This window comes from Strix aluco, chromosome 3 (genome assembly GCF_031877795.1).
Source record: "Strix aluco isolate bStrAlu1 chromosome 3, bStrAlu1.hap1, whole genome shotgun sequence".
Lineage (NCBI taxonomy): Eukaryota > Metazoa > Chordata > Aves > Strigiformes > Strigidae > Strix > Strix aluco.
This window is the reverse complement of record NC_133933.1, coordinates 24534034-24552820: the sequence shown is the minus strand read 5'-3', so window position 1 is coordinate 24552820 and position 18787 is coordinate 24534034. Positions and strand designations below refer to the sequence as shown.

Genomic DNA, 18787 nt, shown 5'->3' with positions numbered 1-18787 from the left:
GACTTGCATAAAGACTAAAATTAATCTGTTAGTCTGATTTTAAGACTCACTTATGAAGTAGGTAAGTCACAATTCCAGTATCTGATCATTTCCAATACTCTTAAAATGGGGAACAGTCAAATGTCCACGCACACACACAGAGAACTGCTGAAACAATGTGATGTAGCAAAATTGCAAGCTAGACAATAGCCTAAAAAAGTTACTTGAATACATGAAGTGCCAAACATACTAATTTTAAATCCTTAAGATGGCTACAGTGAAGTACCATGGAAGTCTGCATCTTTAAAAACAGATTCTAAGTAACCCAAGAATATAAGTCAAAGCAGCTGAGTTCAAAAAGCAAGTTTATCAGTATTTAATTACTTCCCCAGATGAGCTAACCTTAACATGAAAAGAATTCCCCTGTAAGTCCAAGTGTTAGCCTGTTACATGAACAAACATAAGGGTATCATATACAGCCCTTATTTTCTAAGTGTCTTAGCCCTCATTCCTTTATTACACCATGCACAGCAGTTTTCCATAAAAGCTACACTGAGTTTTTAGGTCCTTAACAGTTTTGCTGGATGAGGAAAAAACACTCAAATCAGCCAGTTGTTAAAAACAAACATCTTCCTGCTTCATGTCTACTAGAGTACAGCATTTTCAAGATTCAGAAGCAGCATCAGCTTTGTTAAAAAGAAGTTATTCATATAGTCTTAAGAGCCAATATATAGGTAAGAGGCATTCTGTTCTTACTACCTTACAAATCTGAGAAACTAGTTCTTTAAATCATTCATATTATATATATATTGTGTAAGACAGAAACGTCTATTGCACATTTCTACTCTGTTGTGTCTAAGAGCACCTCACTGTCCACTATTAAAAGTTAAAGCTGAAAGCTGACTTAATGATGCTTCGGTAGGCTTTCTACATTCCAGTAAGCTTGAAGACAGAGTCTGGATAAGTGACATACCAGGGATTCTCCAGTGAAAACACACAACATGTTGATGAATAAAGAGACTGGCTCTCCAAAATCACAAGAAACCAGTGGCTAAGGATTAGCATAGTAATATATTCTATTCATACTCATCTGATTAAAATTTTAAAGCTTCAGTCTTACCCCATCACCCCCTATCCAGCTACTGAAGTCTCTTATACACACCTTCTCTACTTCCCCACCCCGCCGCACTACTCAATGAGACCTGTCTTTTCCCAGTCAACTCCTGTTAAATCAACTCAGAATAGTTCTCATGTTCCTTTTAACAGTAGGTACAATTAGATTATCATAAAAGACAAAGAAAAGATATTGTTGCCCATCTTAAGAGTCGCAAAGGTTTCTTACCTACTACAAACATGATCTATTAGCAGCGAGACAGAATCTAGATTACTATCTAGTTTCGTATTATGATATAGGCACCGGTCCCGTTGTAGTTCCACAGCCTGACGTAGAAGGTTCTGTAAACGCCTTGGAGGAAGCATCACAGATGGGGGTAGGTATGCTTTAAAAGAGTTATTAAGAAAAAACAAAAAAAAGATATATCAAAACCAAGTTACAGGACAGACCATATTTTGATTTGAGTGTTTTTGGAAGAGACCTTAGTACATAAAGCTTAAAAGCTACAGGAAAAGAATGCCCACAGCTTGTCAAATTTACAGCTATACATCCGGAATTAGAAGCATGAATTTCTGGAAAGCAGAGCTGTATGCAAGGTATTCGTAGTTATAGTCTATGTTGTCCTGGCCAACAAGCACCATTTACACAAGCTAACTCAAACCCCAGTATTTAACAGATCTATAGAATTATAAAAACAACAGTATCAGCTGTATTAAGGAATTCTCTACTAACACTACAAAAATAAAGAATACCACGGTTTTACAACTCTGATACATAGTATTACACCAGCCACAAGAAAAAGAGAGAAGACACAGTAATTCATAGCAAAATCTGAGGCCACTATCAACCAGTTCTAGTGGTTATAGGCCACACTTAGTTTCAATCTCTCAGTATAGCTGGCATTTACAAAACACTCCCTGCCACCACCCCCCCCCCCGAATCACACATTTAATCACCAAGTTATACTATTACTGCATGCAGCAGAGCTAAGAAATAAGAGCTCCTATTACAAATAGTTTATCAGAGACAGCAAAAGGTTAGATACAGAACACCAAAGGGTAAAGGCACCTAAAGGCATCCCCATTAACCAAGAAATACAAAAACAACAACCAGCAAATGCAGTTAAAAGTCAATTCCCTGGGATATCCCATTATGTAAGATGTACTGGATCTACAGAGGTGGGAATAAATTCTAAACACTAGAACATCTTACTCTGGAGTTTGTCCAATAGTTTAGATCTGGAAGCTGTTCCTTTCCCTTCCCACTCTGCTTTTGCACGCAAGTCTTCTGCATGGCTACACATCAGATACCTGTTTAAAAAAGCGCACACACACCAACAGACCAAGTCTTTCTGGAATCATTCTTTTCACTTTTAAGCATGATATATATCATAACATTCTTAATGAACTGGAAACAGGTGACTTAAGCTTGAGACTGATAGGAAAAAAGGCAGAGAACTATTTCACACAAACATACATCATCTTCAGAACAAATGTCTACAAATTGGCAATAGAACAAAACCAAACAGATTTTAGGGAAGGTAGATGAAAATAAGACATTTCTAAGAACAAACCAGACTATATTCACCTACTTATTCAATTATAAGATAACAGGCTAATAATTCTCAAGATCAGATGACCATACGTATGTATTAATTCAGGTTCCAGTACTATAGAAGTCTTAATCAGGCTGTTTTCAAGTCATCTTTACTCACCATTTTAGCATATCTCACTACAACTTACTAATTACCAGTATAATAGCTTTAATACAGTTTGAGTTTTTACAACGTCAGCTATCAAAAGCTATAGAATTCCTTCGACAATTCCACTGAAAGCACACTCAAAGACCAAACACTTACCCACTGAGGACATGAATGCGTTCTGTATTATATTTCAGAGGCGTCAGTTCACAGCGTAGAACTTGAAGTGCCTCCAGGACCTTGCCATCCTCCAGGTATTCCAGGTACTTCTGCTGCAGCAGCAAAAACTTCATCCTCTGACATGACAGAAAGCAGCAGTCAGGGGAAAAAGGTTGACTGAAGTTTCAGAAAACGTTTGAGCCTAAACAGAACAGTAGAAACCATTCTACTATGCCCTTCAGAAATACAGCTACATGTAATGTTTCATTACTCAATTTCTTTTTGCTGGGTTTCCAACAACATTGCAGCAATTAAGTTATCCATGAATTTCCTTCCTGCCTTATGGGGGTCCAAGCATCTTTCTACCTCATTTTTCAGATCTTCCCTTCAACCTGTCTCATTTTCATACTCACTCCCTTTTCAGCCACCATTCTTCAAACCCTGAATTAGCCAGACTTCCCAATCTTACATTCTAGCAAGAAAAGCACCCAAAAGCAGCTAATCACATATTTAAGACTGCATGACAGCACAGAACACAACAGGCCAACTCAACAAGTTTTCATACTGCTTACATAGGAACTGACATGGATTGTTTGCATAGCTGCATAACATAGAGCAATAACAAATCCACACTGCCTGAGGTTTTGTTTTGTAGTTCCATGTTAAGTTGTTTTCCTTGGGCGTAGTATCATTTTTCAGGATTACAGAAAAAAACAGTATCCTATATTTAGGAATCACTTCTCAGAATTAATCACTGCTATTTCATAGTGTTCCTTTCATCTTGTATGGGTTCTGGTTGTTTTCTTTTAAAAAAATAATCAAGCCTGCTATTCTAACAACAAATGTCTATGGATAAAAAAGAAAATCAGGCATTCATTTACTATATTAAAAAACCTGAAGTCCTAGAAATTTCTAATACCAATTTAGTAGAAATACAGTTTGGTTGTTTCTGGATGAAACCAACCATTCTGTGTTTGCTGCTTTAGCTTCTTTACTACTTGCAGTTATCAGAGAGAAAAGACATTTCTGGCCCACAAGACTCACTGGGTTAGAGGAAAATGTACATTCTTAGACATATCAGTGGGAAACAGAATGAAGATTAAGCGTAGCAAATTACATTTGCTCTTCTAACAAATACACCACCAGTTCAATCACCAGTTTGCTCTGTCAGAACTCGGGCACCTCACTATTACCGTGCTCATATTTGGTCAATGTTTACTTAGTTTCAAACACACTGCTAGCCTCCTTAAGTAGAGGGATAACCGGGAAGTTTAAGATGCTCCTGTCCTAGTAAAGTTTACATGAAAATTTATAGCTTACTATACGTAAAATCCAAAGTTAAAACATAAGGCAGTTTTAGCTTCCAGAGATATTCAGTTCTTCAAAATAATAGTTTCCACATACAGTACTATTACTTACCACACAGCTTTGTGAAGCATACAACATTACATAGTAAAGATGATTTATGTTCAAACATGTCTGTAGTACCCTATTGTCCTGTGCATGACAAACAAACCCACATTATATTCCCTATCCAGCTCTTTATTTGAATTTGGAATTGTTAGCGCATCACTGTACAGTTCTTCCTGATTAAACAACATTTTTTGGTGTTCTGACATGTAGAAAACCAAAAGAAAGATATCCTAATTATTTACAACCTCAGTGGTTGGTTCCATGCAGCAGGCCAGCAGACCTCACGCTGTTTGCTTACATCCTAGCAGCGGGAGGGATAAGAGCTTCCTCTCCCAGCTATGCACGTGCTCACAGGATGCATGGAGGTGCTCAGGTACAAGTCACATACCATATTTCACTATTCTTGGTCACCTCACACTTACAATCACCAGATAAAAAAAACAGTCTGGTATTTCCAGTGTGTAGTAAAAACTATAATCCCTCCCAACTCTTCTTTCTCCATTCACTGTATATAACATTTATTAAATTTATATCATCTTTCCCTTAGATGTGATAACTGTATCTGTATCCAATTACTATTTCTCCCTCCCTACTTTCAGGACTCGGCATGTTAATTTAATTTCTTTAGGGGAAAAAGTAAAAAGAGCAAAAAACCCTAACAAACAGTTTTTGTAATGCCAGTCCCAACAATTCTATAGAAGCATTACAGGAACACTACCATGCAGAATGCTGTTGCCAAGTTATCCAAAGAGGTATAACTTCTGTTGTGGGTTAGAAAGTATAATTTCAAAAAAAAAAGTAATCAGTGCCATGTGTGACTTTGGCACACTAGGAATTATAAAAGCCTCCAGAACACAGTACTGTACACTTCATGCAGCAGTCCACTGCTAACATAATGGAGAATTAAAGATAAGCAGTTTTAAATCACAACTTATCTATAGCAAAAGGCAAGAATTAAAGTGTCGATAGGGAAATTAAATCGATTTTCTAAGCTATTTTGATAACTGCTCCAAAGCTTGCCCTACAGCATATCAAACAATGGCACAAATACAGCCTCCTTAAGGCAAAAGTCACAGTCCAGCAACATCACATTTCAAGTAATTTTTTACATCAGGACACTCAGACTCCTACTTATTTTTGTGCAACTATTGACTTCACTGACAAATAGATTTCATTGGACAACTGAACTTTGTCTTCACTTTCTCTCAACTACTTACATGCCCTACTAATAGTACTGCTAATTACTTCCAATACCATTGTCTCATGATAGACATGACCATTTTGTGTACATCTCTTCTAGAGCCCAATCAACCTCTTCTAGAAGGAAAGGGAACTGTTTATTATACTGGCAACTGTAAAGTAAAAGCACAAACCCCACTATAAGTAGAATAGAACAAGTATAATACCAATCTGATGCAACGCACCCACAAGAGCAGCTTACTCATTCTCCATATTCTTCAGCTGTCTTCCAAAGAAGGGATATAAAGATTATCAGAATCCAAATTATACCATGTACAACATAATAGAAGTGCCTAGGATTTGCTGTGTTTGTAATGGAAATTCAACATCAGTGCACTCTTTACTGTTGAACAATTTAAATCCAGACACCACCATCACTGAGCTTATAGCAAAGATTCTTCACCCTGTATGACCCATGGAACAGTCCAACACAACAGCTTCAGCACTGCAGTCTGGCTGGCTTTGTTCAGTTACCACTACTTCATCCTGTCTTACAACTCCATAGAGAGGATAAGGTGCATTACTTTGTTGTTTCTAGAAGCTATTATTTAAGTGCAAGTTGAACCTCTGATCACCCTGGAGCAAAACTAACACAGATTTAATAGATTTACAGGGGGTTTTGTTTCTTTTAATGTACATACTATCAGTATTTTGCTTTCTTCAAACAGCCTTTGATTACCAACATGAATGTTTAGTACTTTACTCCTTCTCTGTCCTAATTGTTAGTAGGAAAGCCCCTTGCAGAACCTTAAATTCTAGGAAGTTTTGCAACACAACTGTGAAAAATAATAGGACAAGCATCCTACCACGGTCAAGAAATTGGGCCATTTTGATCACTGGTTACAGTAGCAAATCTTCAGAAGTTTCAAGAGTAAAATGTATAACAATCTAATTTTAGGATTAGATTTATGGTGTTATTTTTGACCTGCATACCTTAACAAGCTCTACAACAGTTTTATTACTGTACTAAGAGTTTAAAATAAATAAGTAAACACTGTTGAAACAACTCCTTTTTGAAATGAGGGTAACTAAAAGACATGCTGAAATTATCAGCTGTTTCAAGACAAACTCAGTGCAGTAGCTATCTGCTTATACCCCACAGAAATAAGACCCCAATTTTCATTATTTTGTAGTCTTTATTGCTTTGATAGTCTTGTAAAACACTGATAAGAACATTTTAAAACCATCCAAAACTTAAGCATAAGATTTGATATGTAAAGGGCAGAAAATATTCCAGCCTATAGAATTTAGCAAGGCTTCAACCATACCAAATGCTGTCACTTAAAAAAGTAATTCATTTCAATAACGAACTGCCCTTAATGGGTAGCAAGAGGGACACCATACAGGCAGGTGGAGCACTTTGCTCAAACAACAAGATATATAAATCGCTTTTTTTGTTGTATTGCCTGCTGCGGGCTGTGTATCTCCAGAACTGAGGAAAGCCTCATTTAAGTAAATTAAAATAAAAAGTAAAGAGGACAAATTGAAAGTATATTCTGATGACTACAGAGAAATAGTCTCCAGATATCTTCCTAGGTTCAACTAGTCACCCAAGAGAGACGCCCTAATATGCCTGAGGTAGCCCTGAAGTTAGTGAAACACCTTGGGCGGTCCTCAAGCTGGTATTTTCTAAGCATTACTCAAGGAAGAATAACATGCTTGAATCAACTATATTCCTACAGATTGTCTCAAGACAGCTGTATCTTATATGCTGGAAAAGTAAACAGAACTAATCACACACTATATAACGCTCAGTTGTACTGACACAAATAGAAATAGCAGACTGTCCTTGTTGTCCCCCCCAATGTATCAACACACAGCATCAAACGTTTATAAAATGAGATCAGCTACCTCATGTTTAGTGTTTTCATCTGTAGAACTTACAGCACTTTGCAGAAATAAGAAAATTAAAACAGGCAGAATTTTCAAAATACGTACATATCCCCTTCACTGACCAGACATTTCAAAAGCAGCTATGTATCCTGGTTATTTCACCTAGGTCATATAACTATAAGGAAGAAAAAATAAACAAACCACAAACCAAAAACAAATCAAACACACACACACACACCCTACTTTGTTAAATACTCTGTGTCATCTAAACTTTTAGGTACCCATTCTTCTTGTATGCACACATTTTTGAAACATCTAGTCATACAGTATGAGTCACAAGTCAGGAGCCAGGAAACCCAAAATCTAATTTTCTGTTTTTAAAGAGTTACCTGCAACAGCATCTTGTTTGGACTTTCCCTAATCAAGACATTTATCACCTTTGTTAGCTCCGACTTTGTTGCAGCTGGATTACCTACAAAGCATAAAGCATCCCTCCTTACCTGTAATGATCTTTCACTAGTATTCCAGGTGCTGACTGTACTAATACCCACCCATAATCTCAACCATGTACAAAAAAGCCCGGCAGGGAGGGAGGTGGAAACAGTGCGCACGCGATGGAGCACACACAAGCTCAACTTATCCTTGCAAATCAGTATTGCTTTACTAACACACACACACAAGACATTTAATTCTGTTGTCTGTTTTAAATTATATGAAGTTTATATAAAGGAGAACAACTTTAAAAAGAAAACAGTTAATATTTGGTTCAGGTAAAGTTCCATCTCAACCAAGTATTTCTATTGCACCGAGTTTTATTCAAGCAGATAGACATCAAGATTAAAGAATAGCATGCCTTCAGAACCCTCCGAAACAATAGAAGGAAAAGGTCCCCTTTTTCCTCAAATTAAGTTCTCCAAAAATTACAATGCTGATGCTCAGTTAAACCTCTTGACTCCGACATACAAAACACTTTAACACTACAGAGAAACCCGATAACTTCAGAAGTTAGAAACATGAGAAAATCTGCTTCAGACGACCATTCATATTCACACATACTGGTTTCATACTTTCAGCCTCCACAAACTATTGAAAGCTGTATGCAATATTCTGAAGTATTTGAACAGTAAATCTTACGTTTGTCAAGTCTTTGAGAAAAGAGAAAGTGAACTACTGGTCTAATTAAGAGGTGCCAAGCTTTGACCAAATTAATAGAACAGAATGTAAACTTCTCTTAAGTACCCTCTGATGTTTTGTTAAACATTTGTTTTCCCTACTTCACTTCCTGTTCTCTCTTTCTCTCCCTCCCCCACCAGACAGGAAATTGTCTTGACAACAAATGAATCAGCTAGAAGTGGAGCTAAGCAGCCATCAGCTGATTCTTCATTGTTTACAGTCATAGACACTTCAAAAAACCTTGCTACTGTTTTCTTCCTAAGTGATCATAGTTGTTGTAACTTCATTTGTTACATAAACGTTTAAATACAACAGAACAAGCCGTTTGAAAAGCTAAGTAATGATTTTCATCTCGAGACAGAAAAAAAAAAAAAATCAAACCAAGAAACACTTCCCTCAAAGTCACTGAAATCATAACAACACATATTGTAATTGTCAAGTCACGGGATCTACCAACCTTTTATTTCTAGGTTCATCTTTCAAAAAAAGCCAGCCAAAGAGAAAAAGCTCTAAATAAAATCCCAAACAGCAATACAAACACATTTGCTCTTTAGAAGCCATCTGGAAAAGCAACAGTATTGTTCATGGTCTATAGCAGCCTCTATATTCTTGTAATGTGCTATTACAATGCCAACTCCACATTAGTATTAATGCATTTTATTTCTAAACTTCTCTTCCCTCAAGAAAACCTAACTCCCATAAACACAGAGATTGTAAGATGTATTTCAAGTTTGAAATCAGTATTCAACATATGCAGTTTCTACAGAAACTGACCTATTTCAGGACTGTTTCAGGATTTATATTTTATCAGTTAAGTATGTTTAACAAAGTTTAAACATTCAGTACATCAAATATTAGCCTCAAAACTTTTGGGTTTCCTATCTCACATTCTAAAAAAGAATAAAGTTCAGATTAGTATGACGTTTGAGATAGCATGCAAGCTGCTTAAAGTAAACAAAAAAGAAAACAAAAACTATGGACAACCAACCATAGTGAAAGATTACACCACTACAATTAGTCCAACTATACAGCTCTGAAAGAGTTCAAGTGTGCCTCTTACCACAATTGCATGCGGAGAATGCACTAAGGCCTTAAGTTCATTCAGGTCGTTCTCAGCCTGCAGAAATCAGCATAAGAAAAAAAAAAAAAAAAAACAAAAAACAGAAGCATATAAGGAGGGTGGATTTTGAATTCTCTCACAGATACTATAAATTTAAACAGTGGTTAATACAGTCCTATAAGCCCTACGTTACCTTATCCCATTCTCCTTCCATGACATGATTGCGGAATTTGGTAGCAGAAGGATGTTCTAAACGACATCCTGACTCTTGCATGAGAAGATCAACAGTCTGGCTGCAGGAGAGATACAGTGTAAAAAAACCCGACCAGTTTTACCCTCATAAATATACCGCCTGCTATGATAACAGTTAACCATATTTAAAAGTAACTTTAATAAAGTAAGAATACTATGACCAGATTCAGATGCTTGTCCAAAAAGACTTATCTCGGTTGCCTGAGACACGTAAACAGCTATCTATATCTAAAGCAAGTTGTCAATGAGCTTGAAAGCTTTGCTGAAGTACCATAAAGTATGTGACTTACCAGCCACCACAAACAGCCATCCCTGCACAGAAGATAAACTTCATGAAGGAATACACAGACTAAAAAGCTGTTAGCTATTGGCTATCATCCCCTGCCCCCTCCCTCCCTCCCTCCCCCCCCCCAAAAAAAAAGAACAGAGAGCTACTACATCTGCAATAGGCCTAACTTTTTCTTCTTCATCACATATTAAAAGGCTGGCTCCTTAAAATAAAATAAACAAACTCATGAACCTGTAGCCCTCCCCCTTTTACACTAAAAATAGCTTATTTACTGTGGTGTCGTCTATGAACAGTCACGAGTTGCCTGTTGCTGTAAACTTGCCTCTTGTGTCAGAGGCAATTTATTTTATGTGCTAAGTTCTTTATAATAGACCCATTCCACAGCGTTTTGAAGACTTCTTTTGTGGTCGCTAGATGAAGACTTTACAGGACTTCTCTAGCCTCCTTTCAAAATTATGATGTGTTGGCTTTAGCTTTACTCACAAAGTGAGCGTTGTGACTAAATTCTTAAGACTTCCCCTACTCCACTGGGAAATTATTTTCCCTATTCCGATTTTAAGAAAGAGCCAACATACTCGTTTCAAGTCCACAGATAAGATTACTATTAAAAACATGTGTCCAGCACAAATCTGCAGAGGCCTTCACCATTTACAGGGACGAAGGTTTTCAGAGTGAAACCAAACAGCCTATTTAAGTGGCAGTTTAGTTTGTGCTCGCTTCCTCCGAGCTGACAAGCCAAATCTTGGAGCTCATCTGCAAAAAGCCGCCCCCCCACGCCCAGCTGCGGGCTCCATTATGTTTACCAGATAACTTCTCCTCCACTAACACATTTGTATTGATCTACCCTTATCGGTGTGCAACTCGACTTCCATATTGCCATCCCTGGCAGAGGAAGCTCCTGGCCTGTCCCCTCGCAGACACCGAGCTGACCGGCACAGCCTTGGAAAACACGTCTCCGGCTCCATTTTTTTTGCCAGCGGGCCTGCCCCACCGCTCTGCCTCGCACCCGGGCTCTGGTCGCTCCTCCCTGGGGACCACCGGGCTGCGACAGGGCAGCTTTTACCACCAACAGCCCCCACACACACACTCCGAAGGTTCCCCAGCCCCCCGCTTCGGGCTGCCCATGCTCCGCAGGGACCACCGGCCTCCTGCGACCCCGTGCCGGGCCTGGCCGCCCTCTCCCCGCAGAGAGAGAGGAGGACGGCGGGGCGTGCGTGCGGGGCGTCCCCCGGCCCCACGGAGGCCCCTTCGGTCGGGGCGCCCCGACCGGCGGGGGGTGGGAAGGAGCCCCCCCCGCCCCCCTCCCAGCTGCGCTCCCCCTCGCCCACCGCGGCCTCCCCGCCTCCGCGGCCGCGGCCACTTACTTGAGGCCCAGGCCGTGGAGGTGCTGCCCGATCAGCCGGATCACGTCCTCGTCGGACTGCGAGAGCCGCTTCTTCTTCTTCAGGGCGCTGCCGCCGCCGCCCCCCAGCTCCGCGGCGGCCGGGCCGGGGCCCCCAGCGGCGGGCACCCCGTTATTGACGCTGAGGCCGCCGGGGCTGCCGCCGCCGCTGTTAGCCGAGGGCAGCAGCCCGTTGGCGTGGGCCAGCTGGTCGCCGGCGGCCGTGCCCGCCGAGGCCTCGCCGTTCTGGGCGCCGAGGCAGCCCAGCTCCGGGCCCGCCGGCCCCTGCGGCGGCTGCTGCTGCTGCTGCTGGCCCCCTCCTGCCCCGTTGGCCTGCATGGCGCTGCCGACGCCGCTGCTGCTGCTGCCTCTGAGCGGGGCGGCGGCGGGGGCGAGCCCGGCGGGGAGCGAGGGGGACTGGGACGAGGTGAGGCCTGCTCTGCCCGCGGAAGCCCCGGGCTCTCCTGCTCCCTCCACCGCCGCCGCCGGGGAGGCCCGGGCTTTCTTCCGCGGGGGCGGGGAGGCTCCGCCGGTGTCCGAGTCGGAGGAGGAGGAAGCGGAGGCCAGAGTTTCCTCGCCGAGAGCGGCCGTGGTGGGAAGCCGGGGGGGCGAGGAGGGGGAGGCGGGGGGGAGGGGGGGGGGCGGCGGGGGTGAGGGGAGGCGGAGCGGGGCTCTGTGCCCCCCGGGGGTCCCGGAGGCAGCGCCGCCGCCCGCTCGGGGCTCCCTCTGGCGATGGCGGCCGCCGCTGCCCTGAGCCCCCGCCCGGCAGCCCCAGGCGCCCGGCCCGCTCCGCTCGCTGCCCGCTGGGTTTGTCTCCTCTCAGCCCAGCTGCAGCCTAATGGAGTCCGGGCCGGGACGTCACAGGAAATTCCTATACTGCCCCCTACACACACTTCCGCCGCCCGGGGCGGGGGGTGGGGTATGGGCCCTATAGGGGCCGGGGGGCGGCGGCGGGGCAGGCCCCGGGGTCGCCGCCGACGCCCCGACGGGGCCTTCTCGGGTCGCCGTCGGCCGCGCCCGCCCGGCCTCCGGGGCAGGGGTCCACCGGCGCCTGTGGGGCCGTAGGCGCCCTGCCCTGGGGGGGTCCCGGCGAGGTTCCGGGGGCGCTGGGCGGGTGCCCGGCCTGTGCCCCCGCCCGCCAGCCCCGGGGCGAGAGCTCCGAGGTGGAGACGTGTGAAGGCGCGTGCGGTGGGCACGGGCGGCATGTGGCCAGCGCCCGCCGCCCCGGCACGTCTCGGTGAGACGGGCCCTCCCCGCAGTGCGGCGGAGGTGCCTGGGCGGAGAAGGGTTACGGTAATTTCCTGAAGCAAGCTGGTTTGGGGTTTTTTTTTTTAAAAAAAAGGATAAATGCTCAATGAAGTCGCATCCTGTCGTTGCCCAGGTTGGTTATTGGAAGGGTTCAGACCCGCCGTTGGTCTTGTCTTTTGTAGTCGCTGAGTGCGTTGGCACAGGAGTGGGGGGAGGATGGTGGTTTTGCCAGAGATCTTCCAGGAGAAGAAACTTGGGGAACGTTTGTCAGGACAGGCTCTCAGAAGACACTGGGCATTTTGGGGATCCCAGTCTCTGCCCCGAGGTGTCTACCTCCTGTCCCTTTCTGTGCGATGGAGGGGAAACTCAAATCCTCAGCCAAGTCTCTGGTCAAAAGTCATGAGATGAATGAAATCTTGGTCTTTAAAAATAGTCTCTTGAAATAATAACGTTGTGTATTATTTGGTTTGGAGCCTAGAATTTTCTTCTTTGGTATTCTCAAGCTTTTCTCCAAAACCCAAAGGGAAGTAACAAAACTTTTTTTTTTTGTAAGGAAAGCTGAGGTCAACATCTAATCATCCTCCCCTTCAGAAGCTGAGGTTTTAGGGGCACTGAACGTTAACTGACTTACAGTAAAATAGTAAGTTTGGACAATAGTGCTTTCTTTCAAGTGGAACTTTGAAGAAGTCTGATTGAGGGAAACCATGGGCCCAAGAGCAGTGGAGAAGTCTGTGAAGAGACAAAATCCGTGAAAGGAATGAAACCAGGGAAGGAGACCGCATGAAGGCCTGGCCATTTGAAGTAGATACCTGTTTAGAGGTCTCAGAAGGTATTTGCCTGATAACAGCTGAAGCACTCTTACACTGGAGGGAGAGGTTGGGAAGAGCTCTGACCACTGTCCAGGTGGTGGCTGTAGGGTTAAATTCAATATTGGTCTTCCAGAGAGAGGAGTGTGTTGATATTGTATTCTCCAGCTCGCCAGCCATTGCTGGAGAACACCGTGCTTGTGGTTTAGCCACTTCACCACTGCTGTATCTCCTCTCATCTCGATCGCTCTGTCTTTTCAGCGTTCTTGAGTTCTTGTTCCTCAGTCCTTCCCAGGTGCCATCACTGAACCTATAATTCAAAGATTTGGCTAAGGATGACAGGAGCATTAGAGAGAGCAGTGTAGACCCCATGAAGGCACCTGAAAGTGAACACTAAAGAGCAAGACTGGGTTTTCAGGAAGGTAGAGTTACCCATCGTTCTTTCCTGCCCTATGCCTCAGTGTCCAGGATTGGGGTCAAAACCCCTTCCCATCATACCAGTTTGTGCCACTATCCCTCCAGCTGCTTGCCCTGCTGTGCTGCTGTTGCACTGCCTGGAGAGCCTGGCATTCCCTAGTCAGTCACTCTTTTTGTTACCTGTCTGTAGCCTGCTGTTCCCACACACCAGCTCCTGTCTTGATGACTCTATGAAGAGCCTATCTGTGATAAAAGAAATGCAGAATCTCTTTCCTGTAGCTGGACGATACCATATGGGCAAGTGGCTCTATATACCCATCTGTGGTAGAAAAGGGTCTCACAGGGTTGTAGTTTCCCCCATTCATTGCAATCAAATACTCAGGGAGTAAGAGCAGTGTTTGGAGCTGAAAAAAAACCTAAAAGATAACCTTTAAGAGGTACATATGCTGCATTAATTGCAGCGAAAGTTCTTGCCCCCCTTCCCTCCCATCTCCTTCCCTGGGTGAGGAGATATACCAGCAGAAACACAAAGAGCCAGAGGAAGAAGCTCAGTGTTGCTGGGATGGTACAGGCCCTGGCTCCCATGCCAGGGGAAGCTTGGATGAGACATCTGAAAGTTTCTCAGGATCCCAGCTGACATGAAGGTGTAGAAGGGGAATGATTCAGAGCCACAGGTGTGAAGAGCATGCCTCAGCCAGATCCTAGCCCACATGTGGAAAGCTCCTGGAGCAGTTCCTGCTCCTTTCCTCCTTTGTCACCTGTGGCTCTCCTAGTCATAGGGAAGGTTTTTCCTTCACCTAGGCTTGTCCTAGTCGCCAGGAGACAGGTCTGTGGCTTGAGAGACAGGTCTGTGGCTATCAGACCTTCCTCCCTATGCTCCAGCAAGGAAAAAGAATTGGGAAAGGGGCAGTGGCACCATGCTTTGGCAGTCTTGCATCAGCTGAGCCCCGATTTGGATCCTAATTCTATTCCACACCCTTATGAGAAAGAGCAGATTTAATGACGTTCCAAATAAGCATGCAGCTTTTTGAGCAATTAGGCGAATCAACTGGTAAATATAAAACACATCTCACTTGAGAGAGAGGACTTTACTGTAATAGCAGAAGTATGTATTCATCATATTCAGCCATCTTCAAAGATTCCCAAAAGTAGAGAATAAGTGCAACAGTTCAGCAATAAAAATCGACAAACTTATAAACACCAAGATGAGGAATTTTAAAGACAAATTTTGGCAACTTTAAATACAGTTGTCATAATATCAACCATGTTACTGAAATAGACAGGCATACTGAACTATGCAGAAAGCATACAATTCTGATGATATTGTAATTCAAATAACTTCCTATTGTAGAGACCCATATCTTTAACAGAAAAATGTTGCACAAACACATCTTAGTTATTGTGAAAGTCTAGAAGACTGAAGAGACCAATCACTCCATATCAAAAACAACCAATGAAATGACAGTGTAGAATATGTTGAACAAGTGGTATCTTTATGTGTAAGAAAACTATCTTGGGACATTCTAGACTAAATACAAATGTTTGAAAAGCAAGAAACATTTCCCTTTTCTAGGGCTAGAAAGTTAAAAAAGAAAAAAACACCCCTGAATTTATCATTTATGGGCTGACTAGAAGTAATAACACTTTGACTAAATTCTCTCTTCTTTTTTGCCTTTTTTTTTTTTTTTCCATTTTGCTTTAGAGGAGGATGGAACAGGAAGTCCAGATCTGAATAACAGGAAGGAACTCTTTCATTAAGGGGCTGGGTTTTTTGATGATAACCATGTGAGACTGCTTCAGCAGAGCTGAAATATTACAAAATATTAGAGAAAATCCTAGAGAGATGGATTAGCAGTCAAAGTTACGTGATGAAGGTAATGAATCATTTGATTCCTTCCTATCAGGTGTATGTGTATGTATACTTTTCCTTCTGCACCAAGTTTGAGGTTACTGGAAACAAACCAACTAACAACAAAGAACAAAGGAAGAAAGAATAATTCAGAACAATGGCATTTTCCACAGTACCAGCTAAAGAAATGCTTGAACAGGCACCTGCATATGCTTGCAATTTTCAAAAGATGAGATACGGGTGAAAAACAACCACCTTCCTTAAATAGCATTTCTGGAAAGCATTCACAGATAGAGGATTTGTAAGCAAATTACACTGGGCTGCGATTCCATCATTTCCTGCAGAGGATGGTTGGTATTTTAGTAAAGGATTGGAATATGGAAAGCCAAAGCTTGACTGAAGTTGCAACTGAAAGAGAACATGAAGGGCAACAAAAAGGGCTTCTACAGGTGCATCAACAGCAAAAGGCAGACAAGGGAAAATGTGGGCCTGCTGCAGAACTGGGTGACTGACCTGGTGATCAAGGTCAAGGAAAACGCAGAGATACTCAAGGCCTCCTTCACCTTGGCCTTTACTGGAAAAAAACCCTTCTACACCTCCCAAGCTTCTTTGGCTGGTAGCAGAGTTTGGAGGGAGCAGGGGACTACCCACAGTAGAGTAGGATAAAGTTAAAGTCCACTGAATCAAACTGGGCATATACAAGCCCACGGGACCAGATGGCGTGCATTTGAGTGTTGAGGGAGCTGGCCAGTGTTACTGTGTGCTCACTCCCTATGACATGTGAAAGACTGTGGCATTCAGAAGACTGCTGATGACTGAAAAAAGGCAAATGTTACACATTTAAGTTCAGTTATGTCTGACACAATGTTGCTGACTTAGTGAGCAAGGCGAAAGCAAAGTATGCCATTTAAGCTTGACTTTGTTAGGGCTTTTGATAGGGTCTTCCTCAGTAACCTCGTAACTGGGCAGATGTGGATGTGGTGGGCAGACTAAGTATGTGAAAAACTGGCTGTACCACCAAGCTTGAAGGATAGCATCTCATTGGTTTGAAGTCTGACTGATGCCCAATTAAGAGGGATCAGGGATCAATACTGGAGCATGTCCTGTTTGATATGTTCATCTGTGACTGAAGGGGTGGGACAGAATGCACTCTCAGCAAGTTTTCAGCTGATCTCCACGCCAGACTGGGGAGATCAGTTGACATACTGGAGGCCACGGCTGCCATTCAGAGTAGCCTTGGCAAGCTGCAGGAATGGGCCAGTGAGAAACTTGTGATGGTCAACAGAGACAAGTGCAAAGTCCTGAATGTGGGACAGACTATCCTCATACAATGCTACAGGCTGAGAGCCAACTGGCTTGGGAGTAGCCCTGCAGAAAAGGTCCTGACCATGCTGTTGGACAAAAGAAGTTTGTCATGGGAGTTCAACACCTACAGGGCTGCATTATCAACATACCCAGCAGGTACGTGCTCTCTGTGCAGCACTGGTAAGGTCACATTAGATAGCTGCTGTCCAGTTTTGGGTCCTCTAGAAACAGCCAGTGCAGTGGAGGCTGCTAAGTGGTAGTGGCTGGAGCATGTGATGCACAAGGAGAAGCTGAGGAAGTGGGTTTGGCTGCACCAGGGTCTAATTACAGTGTTCACCTTCCCGGCGGGGGAATTCCAGAGAAGATGGCACAAGGCTTCTCTCTGAGATGTTCAACAACAGGACAAGAGACAAAAGTGAGAAGTTGCACCCAGAGAAATTCCAACAGTGTATAAGAAAACAAAAGTTCAAAGTGAGAGTGGTCAAGTAGTGTAACACGTTCCCAGAGTGGCTGTGGACTTTCCATCCATGGAGATACAACTAGACTGGACAAGGCCTTGAGAAACCTAGTTTAGCTTTAAAGATACCCCTGGAGCTGTGACCTCCAAAGGATATCGCCCAACTTTAATTTTGCTGTGATTTTAACACACTGCCTAGAAGAACCCCTGTGGTATGGGGGAAACGATATTGGTGACTCAATAATTGTCATGTCTCAGGGATTACTGATACTATGTCCCAAAGCTTCAGCAGGGACATCATGTTGCCTTGTAGATGAGCTCATGCGGCAAGGATAAAGGCATTAGTGCTGTTGTTGTAACCTAATTAAATATTAGGTAATCATACCGTGTCTTCTGTCCGCCAAATTCATGTACATACACTAATGTTGACCTCTGCACTCTCCTGGGCAATCACAGCATGGTGTGGTAATAAAAATAAATGTCAGAAAGTGCTGAGGATCCCATATGGCATGGAAGATCTTGTTTCATACAGGGTGTGTCATATGGCCAATACAATTTCTTATGGGAAGAACATACATAGCATGGCTTTCCCTGTATTTCTGTTGCCATAGGTGTCTTTCTGGATGTGCAAGATGCCATGAATTGGGAGAAGTCAGACTTCTCTGTATGGCCAGATAAAACATGCATGTGCAAGAGGTCTGATGCCAGACTGGTGTTTACTGCGCAACTTCTGAACATGTACAGCAAGACAATATTGCATATGCTGTGAATCTGACATGTCAGACTTGCTTTGCATGCATGATTTATCTCTCTGGGACTATCCTAGATACCAGTCTGCAAAATCTGGCTCTGTATACTGTGGTAGATCAGACATTTTCAGATACATTAGGAAGTTATGTGTAGCCAGGATTTGGAAAGATGGTAGGCCACCATGTCAGTGCTTCAAAGAGATGTTTCCACACTTGCAACGGGCAGAATAACAGTGTGCTTGGGCTTTTTTTTTTTTTTTTTCTCCACGTGTTGATAGGCATAAATGTTCACTCTAACACTTAGTAAATCCCCTTCTGACCATTGTGTGCAGCAGAAACTGGCAGATATTCCACAGAAAAGCCCA

General features: G+C 43.1%; 1 protein-coding gene and 1 long non-coding RNA gene across 3 annotated transcripts in view; one reads left to right on the top strand and one right to left on the bottom strand.

Annotated features, from left to right (window-relative positions):
• Positions 1–12408, bottom strand: part of WDR26 (WD repeat domain 26) — a 33296-nt gene extending 20888 nt beyond the window's left edge. The window contains exons 1-6 of one of the 2 annotated variants that reach the window (XM_074817802.1): positions 11575–12408; positions 9863–9962; positions 9670–9726; positions 2952–3088; positions 2306–2403; positions 1322–1478 (exon numbers count right to left, since the gene is read on the bottom strand). In XM_074817802.1, coding sequence (XP_074673903.1) covers positions 1322–1478; positions 2306–2403; positions 2952–3088; positions 9670–9726; positions 9863–9962; positions 11575–11930 — 905 coding nt within the window. In that variant the 5' untranslated portion in view covers positions 11931–12408. The remainder of the gene's footprint in view (positions 1–1321; positions 1479–2305; positions 2404–2951; positions 3089–9669; positions 9727–9862; positions 9963–11574) is intronic. The other variant, XM_074817801.1, reaches the window with a different exon arrangement.
• A 1102-nt stretch (positions 12409–13510) lies between these two features.
• On the top strand, positions 13511–18057 carry LOC141920667 (uncharacterized). The gene is made up of 2 exons (XR_012622414.1): positions 13511–13668; positions 15765–18057. It is a non-coding gene; the product is annotated as an uncharacterized LOC141920667 (long non-coding RNA).
• Positions 18058–18787: the final 730 nt, after the last annotated feature.